General features: G+C 36.0%; 1 protein-coding gene across 2 annotated transcripts; it reads left to right on the top strand.

Annotated features, from left to right (window-relative positions):
* Positions 1-1,712: 1,712 nt before the first annotated feature.
* LOC111405996 lies at positions 1,713-7,786 on the top strand. 2 transcript variants are annotated; one of them, XM_023035152.1, is made up of 6 exons: positions 1,713-2,026; positions 2,860-3,483; positions 4,213-4,703; positions 4,801-4,861; positions 4,961-5,016; positions 7,216-7,786. In XM_023035152.1, the coding sequence occupies exons 1-6, from the start codon at positions 1,745-1,747 to the stop codon at positions 7,310-7,312; spliced, it is 1,611 nt and encodes a 536-aa protein (XP_022890920.1). In that variant the 5' UTR covers positions 1,713-1,744; the 3' UTR covers positions 7,313-7,786. The 2 variants fall into 2 exon arrangements, with proteins under 2 accessions (XP_022890920.1, XP_022890921.1); XM_023035153.1 differs by having other exon boundaries at positions 4,948-5,016; positions 7,216-7,785.
* Positions 7,787-7,803: the final 17 nt, after the last annotated feature.

Genomic DNA, 7,803 nt, shown 5'->3' with positions numbered 1-7,803 from the left:
CCCCCCCCCCCCCCCCTTTTTTATTAGACTTTCGCATTGAACTTATAAGTTAATTGGGCACCCTGTCCTTACAAGCCAGTTTTAAGGGTTCTGTCCAATGTGATTGTAATAATGGTACGAATGTATGAGAGCACAACAAATTCTCCAGAAGCTAGTATGGGAGTATGTTCTCTCCTCCAGAAGTGACTCAGGAAAAGTTGATCTCAAGTCTCGCCACCACTCATTTATGGAAGCCATTTAAATCATGGGAGGTGTTGAAGATAAATTTTAATTAAATAAATAAATTTGTCTCGTCTCTAAATGCTTAATATTTCAGATGATGTGGTTGAATGACATAGAACACAAGTAGAAGTATGATTGCATGTATATGATCTGTTTCATCATTTAACTCCATCTTGCTACTGTTCAGTTTTCTCTTCTGATCATTTCTTTCTTTCATAATTTGAACTGTAGCAATCCATTTAAATGGATCACATGTTAGGACGATAGGTGGAAAATAACTTGTTTATTTCTCTTAATTCGACCTTCTTTTTTTGTGTGTGTTCTCTCTTGAGGCCTTTCCTCTTTTCCATGTCACTCACTCTCTCTAGCCTTTATATTTGAATATATAATCTAAAACAATGAAGAATTTCTATTATTAACGAGGTGTTCAAGTTGCATAGGGATCTTTATCTTATTTCTTCTGCTACATTACATCACAGTTCTAGTTTAGTTTTAGTTAAGTAGTTGCACATTTGCTTTGGATTCATATCTAAGTAGCTCTGAACTGAAACCTGTTAATGTTTACTGTGGGTGTGGAGGCCCTTGGATCAGTAGATAGGATGAACTGATGACTCTACATTATAGTGAATTTCTTTTAACAGATCAGTTATATAGAAGAGATATAAATATCTTCTTATACGTACAAGACCCCAAAAAGAAGACTTCCAGAAGTCCCGCTTTACTCAGTAATGCATTTATATAGACATTATAAAGAATTATTCCCTGAATTAAACATCCACAAACCACAAGCATTTAATAGATGACAAAGAATGTTTTAGATGTGTATATTTCTTTTTATTTACACCATAATATTTCAGTCTAATAGCCTTTGCATGATGCAATGCAATTGCACTTGATGCTGTCAATATATATTATCATACCAATGTTATTATAAAAACTGTTACTTCTGAAAGCATTGAGCTGAGTTGCTATGGTGGTTCAGTTATTACTCTGTGTTTTTGAAGTCGGTAGGATCCATTTATATTTTTATTTTCAATGAAATTTTTGTTGATGGAAATGGAAGTTTCCTGTGTTTGAAATCGCTTTTCTGCAGAGTAGTTACAGTGACCTTCAAAACATGATAATGTTCTTGGTGAATGATAACATTGTCCTGTTTGATCTAAATGATCATATAAGCATTAATGTGTGTTTTCAGACTCTTCTATGGTCCTAAATCAAAAGACTGGTACTAACCTCAAGTTGTGGGGTTGGTAATATCTGCTCTCAATCATTTGAATTTTTCTATGCAAACAATGGGATTTCTGCTGGATCTATCCCATTTTGGGGGTTAACCAAAGAGGTTCATTACCTGAGTTTTAAACTGAAATTTGGATTCAATTTGGATTTATAATCCGTTTTATTAATTTCATTTGATAGCAATTCAATGACAGCACACCTGTATATATTTCTGAATTTACAGTTATGATTTTATAAATGCAGCACACCTGTATATATTTCTGAATTTACAGTTATGATTTTATAAATGCAGTTGGTGCTTTCAAACTCAAGAGAAGAACGGAGAAATCTGTATCTGGTTCTTTTTGATTATTTATTGCATAAGATAAATGAGACATGTATAGCTTCTGGAGTGTCCGAGTACAGTGATGATGAGGTTCAACCTATTGCTACCTTACTCATGCTTGCAGATGCACCTGAAGCTCTGCATTTATCTGTCAAGTTAGGAGTTGAAGGCATGGTGGAGCTATTGAAAAGATCAATCTCTACAGCATTGTCCAGATATCCTAATAATGATCGGCTTATTACAGTAATGTTCCATGCCTTTAACATTTTCATCTGCATGAACTAGAGCTTAATATTTCTTTTTAGCTTGTGAGAAAAGACTAGGGAATATATCCAAAATTGTTAATTGATTTCATATATCCACACAGTACTCAACAGTTGTTGTATGCATTTTTGTTCTAGTCTCAATGTCTTCATGATATTTGGTGTTTTTTCAGACAGGGACTGTAATGCCTGTGGCCTGTTCACTCAGAATTTCCCCATGCATTTACTATGGGAAATAGGGGTAGAAGGCTGTAAAAGAAAAATATAGAATAACTTCAATTTAAAATCTGTACCTTGAAATGGCGAGTAGAATCGGTTGGTTTGAGGACATGGAACTTGAATGAAAGTAATCTTGCACTTACTCAACATATTTGCTTGCTTGTGATCTACATGTCTTCTTCCCTCTAACTGTGGCCACATATAGCCTTATAAATAGCCATGACATTTAATGTTGATGTGTAAAGTCTGAATATAACCTTGTTCTGCATTTCAAGTTGATTGTATTTACCTTTGCTGTGTCATCTTTATAAGTGGACTTCAGGCAATTGCATGTCTATGCATCTAAACTTGTGGAAGTCTTACTTTGTTCCTATCTATCTTCTGATTCTTTAAACCTAAGGAATGGCATTTATCGTTAAGTTGTACGCCATTATTTTCTTTCTAATAATTTGTTTCGAAGGTGGATTTGTTTGGTTTGACTTTTTCTGGCCCTTCTCCTCATGGGAACATGCATGTACCTGTTTGTGTGTATATGCATCCAAAAGACGAATTACATGACCTTTAATTGTATTCGAATTCTGTTTTCTCTTGCAGCTTTTGCAGAGTATGGTAGAGAAGTTTGATATGCTCATGAGATCATTTACTTGTCTAGACACAGAATTTACCCAAATGGTTCAAATGACCAAATCATTCAAGTCTTTAGAAAGCATTGATGAAGTTCACATAAACAGTGTTGGCATTAAAGCAAAGCTCTCTTGGGCTACTTTACATTCTCTTCTTCATTCTGAACGATCTGCTTATCGGCACAATGGTTATCTCTGGTTAGTAGATTTGCTCATTGCAGAAATAAGTGATGAAGGGGACGAGAGCCTGTGGTTGAGCATACAAACCTTGGAGCAAAAAATAAAAATTGCTGGTGTTAATGATTATTCAGCTTCTTTAGGTGTTCCTTTACCCATTTGGCTTATGTGTGGGCTTCTAAAGTCAAGAAACAATCTTGTCAGATGGGGTTTTCTACTTGTTCTAGAGAGGCTGCTCATGCGATGCAAATTTCTGTTAGATGAGAGTGAAGTTCAACATGTTATCAGAAGTGAAGCTTCAGGCCACATGCACGCCAAGAATCGTCTTGAAAAAGCAAATGCTGTGATAAACATTATGAGTAATGCCTTATCCTTGATGGCCCAAAGAAACGAGACTGATCGTATGAATATTTTGAAGGTAATGTTACCTGAATCATCTCAAACCTGTTGTGACAGTCTGTAACTGTTTCAAAGTTACCGTTCTTTTCACAGCTAGAACTTCCATTTGGATGCTATCTATTTTGGCCTAATGATGCATTTACATTATTGGATTGGCATAACACTGAAGCAGATAAAGGTCGCATTTATGATTTATCAGTATCTGCTGTCCATATTCTCTGCATTGACCATTTTGATATTCAAAACATATTATAAATACCTCTTTTCCTGAAAAGTATAATAATAAAATTTTTTTAGTTGTATATTGATGATTGCCCAACTATTTTTGTAGTGGTGGCAGCCTTTTCCCCCTGTTGTCATGTTAAATGGCTGAACAGTCTTTGGTTGGGTGGATGGTTGCACCGAACTGTTAAAATACCCTTCTTAGTGGCACATCTTTCCAATTGCTAACTTGAGCTTTGATTTTGTGCATTAGTTGTTGTAGTCTGAATTTTCCATGTTCTCATCAAAACTTTGGAAAGCAAAATGACAATCAGTAAAACTCGGGGTCCCCTTCCCAGTACTCTTCAGAGGAACAAAAAGGTGAAAAAAGGGCAGTTGCGAGCCAATATATGGTTTTCATTTATTTGCTTGATTCTCTTATATGCTGACATTTGATTTTATGTTTGCGCACGCTGCATGCATGTCTGAATCATATTTTTCTCCTTTATAAACTTACATAATTATCTTTCTTGATGTCTTTGAGCAGATGTGTGATATTCTATTTTCACAATTGTGCTTGAAAGTAGTCCCTACAACCGCGATGCTGTTCGGAGACACACAGATTCATGATTCTAGTAGCTCAGAGCGGAATAAAGCAGGGGCGGAATCTCTCTCTCAAAAAGAGAATCTTGGCCGGGAAGAATCCATGGGGGATTCTGACAGCAAGATTGGCAAAAGTTTTAATCCTAAAATCTGTGGTACTGCATCGATGGCAGCACTGCTGCTTAATGGACAAGCAATTGTACCAATGCAATTAGTTGCACGCATTCCTGCTGCTTTATTTTACTGGCCTCTCATCCAACTTGCTGGAGCTGCAACAGACAATATTGCATTGGGTGTCTCTGTTGGTAGCAAAGGAAGAGGGAATATACCAGGTGCCACGTCAGATATACGGGCTACCCTTCTCTTACTTCTAATTGGTAAATGTACAGCAGACCCTGCTGCTTTTTCAGATGTTGGTGGTGAACAGTTCTTCAGGTAACTTTGTAGTTATAACTTTACTCTTGTATGTGGAAGTCACATTCCTTTTTATATATGTTTATGAAGGAGTTTTACATCAATGGATATTCGGCAGGGAGTTGTTGGATGATACAGACGCAAGAGTGGCATACTACTCTTCTACCTTTCTTTTGAAGGCAAGTGTTTGTCGTCTTTTGCTTACCTTGAGGTCTGAAATGTTCAAGCTATTGCATTGAATTGATTTGAAATTTAAATTTGGCAGAGAATGATGACAGAGGAACCAGAAAATTACCAACGGATGCTTCATAGTCTTGTTTCAAGAGCTCAGCAGGTGCATTCTTATTTGATATTTCATCTGAAGAATACGTGGCATTTCTTGAAAACTATTGTTACTTAGGAACATAGTTTAAAGAGGCGTGATTGGAGCCCGCCTCAGTCTGAGGCTTGAATATTTAAGGGGGAGAATGAGGTTTATGCCTTTAGTGGTTGAGGAGGTGCAAGCCTCAAAAGTGAGGCGTGCGACTCTCCTTAAATATCTTGGGAACTAATTTTTTTTAAAGTTCTCGTCTTACATTGGTTGACTTCATTCGAAATCCAATATATATTAAAATGGCATTGGGAATCTACCAAAATTTTAATAAAATCTTACCAAAGTTCATTGAATATCTGCTACAAATTATCTTTTGGAATCCATTATATTTCAAAACCTAATTAATTTCTTTTATTATATATTACGCGTCATAAATAAAAATACGTTACAAGTTCAAACACACAGAACAAGTAAAACAACACTACAACCCTAGAATTGCATCATTGTGATGACTGCTCATTCGGCGGAGGAGACATCACTCCGGCGGAGACTTGATTGCATTGGTACTTTAAATTGTTCTATTAGAATTTGAATAGTATATGTTTATTTTTGTAATTTTGTACTTTTTTTGCTAATTTTTTGTGCACAAGTTTTGTGCCTCAAGGCTTACGTCTCACTTCACGAAGGAACAATGCCTCTGTAAGCACTGCCTAGGAAGTGCCAACACTGACATGGACACACCTACATACAACTTTTCAAAAAGCATAGACAATGCGTCCCCCACATGACAACTAAAATAATATTTTTATTTTATTTTCATATTGTGAAGTAAATTTATATTTGTGAATTCTGGTGTGTCGACCATATATCTTTTAGCCTGTTAATGTATCAGTGACATGTCCATCTCTACAAAGTAAAAATATAATTTGAATTCACCACCTGGCATCATTGGCATGTGTTGGCGATGTGTCAATGTCCCACACGATTTATCTACCTGCTTGTGTGTCGGTGAAATCTCTAATTCAACAAAAAAAAAAAAAATTTGAAACATGCCGCCTGACATCATTGACCTATGTTGGTGACATGTATATCCTAGCGTGTTGGCAACATGTCCAACTATACAAAACCAAAAGCAATTTGCATTTAGGTGACACACGATTATCTCCCAGATTATCAGCAATGTGTCATAACATTGTCCAACTACACAACAAAATAATAAATTGGAGATAGCACATGGTGTTTGAGATAAGCGTTAGTATCATGATGCTACTCAGCAGCACCAGGAGGGTTGTTGGTGCTTCCTTGATTGTTACTTAATTGTGTGTAGGAACACCGTTTGTGAAGGCCAGTACTAGGTAGCAGTATCCTATAAATAGCCGCCAGAGAGTAAACAAAATGAACAGTAGAATATTCAGAATGGAAAACTCAAAAGTTTATGCTTCATCATTTGTCCTCTGACTTGGTGACCTAGCTGAGTTGAAAATGAGGTAGATTATATTGATCACATTAAGGATTTTGCATTTTCTGTTGCCACTGCATCAAATCTACCATTTTTGCAACTTGACTGTGCCAAGATTATCAGATTTCTGATGACCTTATATAGAACTCGTCCAGCAACGAGTGATTGCATTAGCTTCCCGATGTAAGTTTTCTAAGTCACTCAGTTATGCCAGGTTATTTTAATTTGTGAACCTGATATCTTAAGCAACAGTCATAACGCACTCCTTTCTTGCTTCATTTTCTTCACTCTACTTCGAATCCTTGAATGCACAAGCATTGTTGTCTACAGTTGATGGAGCATTATCTTTAAAATAAAATATCTGAATGAGAAAACTGATTGTTTTACTGACCTGTACGAAAGTTGGGAGCAGCATAAACTGGACAGGCGGTGATGTTGGCTCTTTTTTTTTTTTTTTTTTTTTTTTTTTTTTTTTGACTATTTTGTCAGTTTCTTGAAAGTGAAAATGTAACCAACTGTAATATCACCTTTTAGTCAAGAATCCATACTCAGGAAAAGCAATGAACAAGATAGGTTTTCGTTCTATTGTTTATTAAACTATTTTATCACTCTTTTGATCTATCAACTTACTTCATTTGTTTATGGTAAGGAGACCATATTGATCGTTCCTCTCTATAGCATGTGTAGTAACATTGAACCATTTCATTTTATGATTGTCAAGAATTCAAACAAATGCTTAAGGTTTATGAATCTCTTTACAGAGTAACAATGAAAAGCTGTTGGAGAATCCCTACCTTCAGATGCGTGGCTTACTTCAGCTGTCAAATGAATAATTTGGAAGCTCTGAGTTGTGCTTGATTTGTTTGGTTTCATTTGGAGAAATTTATTGCTCCGTGCTCCTGATGATCAATGTATTCTGGTGGGGCAATCCCTGGTTAGATTGTGAATTAGTGAGATACAAGATGCTTAAAGAGGCTTCAATTCACAACTTATTCCATGCAGCCAAATTGAAATCAACAGAACAAGGTGCTTATACATTAAACTTGGCCACATACTGTCTGCCGTTGTATATTCTTCAAGAGCCTCCGTTATGCTGCAGTTGGGATCACATTAAGAGAGTTCCATCTATTGGTTGAAATGATAAAAAATCACTTATACATATGAAAAATAAAGCTTTGCATTCGTTTGAAGTTTATGAATTGGCACTTTTGTGCGTACAGTTGCCAAAGCACAAACATCCAGGTACTTCTGTTCAAATATGCTCTTTCTATTAAATTCCCATATTTTCAAAATGTTGGATGTGACGAAAAGCCTTTCCAATTATGAATTTTCTTGTTCATTACCGTTTA

The sequence above is a fragment of the Olea europaea genome, chromosome 12 (genome assembly GCF_002742605.1).
Source record: "Olea europaea var. sylvestris chromosome 12, O_europaea_v1, whole genome shotgun sequence".
NCBI classification, from domain to species: domain Eukaryota; kingdom Viridiplantae; phylum Streptophyta; class Magnoliopsida; order Lamiales; family Oleaceae; genus Olea; species Olea europaea.
The sequence above is the reverse complement of the archived record's forward strand: the minus strand, read 5'-3'. Positions and strand labels throughout refer to the sequence as shown.

Bases quoted from the DNA above. Each gene is read 5' to 3' on its own strand.
- LOC111405996 (XM_023035152.1), top strand. From the start codon at position 1,745: ATGCAGTTGGTGCTTTCAAACTCAAGAGAAGAACGGAGAAATCTGTAT. The intron at 4,862-4,960 runs GCAAGTGTTTGT...GAATGATGACAG, and splicing joins CTTCTACCTTTCTTTTGAAG to AGGAACCAGAAAATTACCAA. The intron at 5,017-7,215 runs GTGCATTCTTAT...ATCTCTTTACAG, and splicing joins TTGTTTCAAGAGCTCAGCAG to AGTAACAATGAAAAGCTGTT.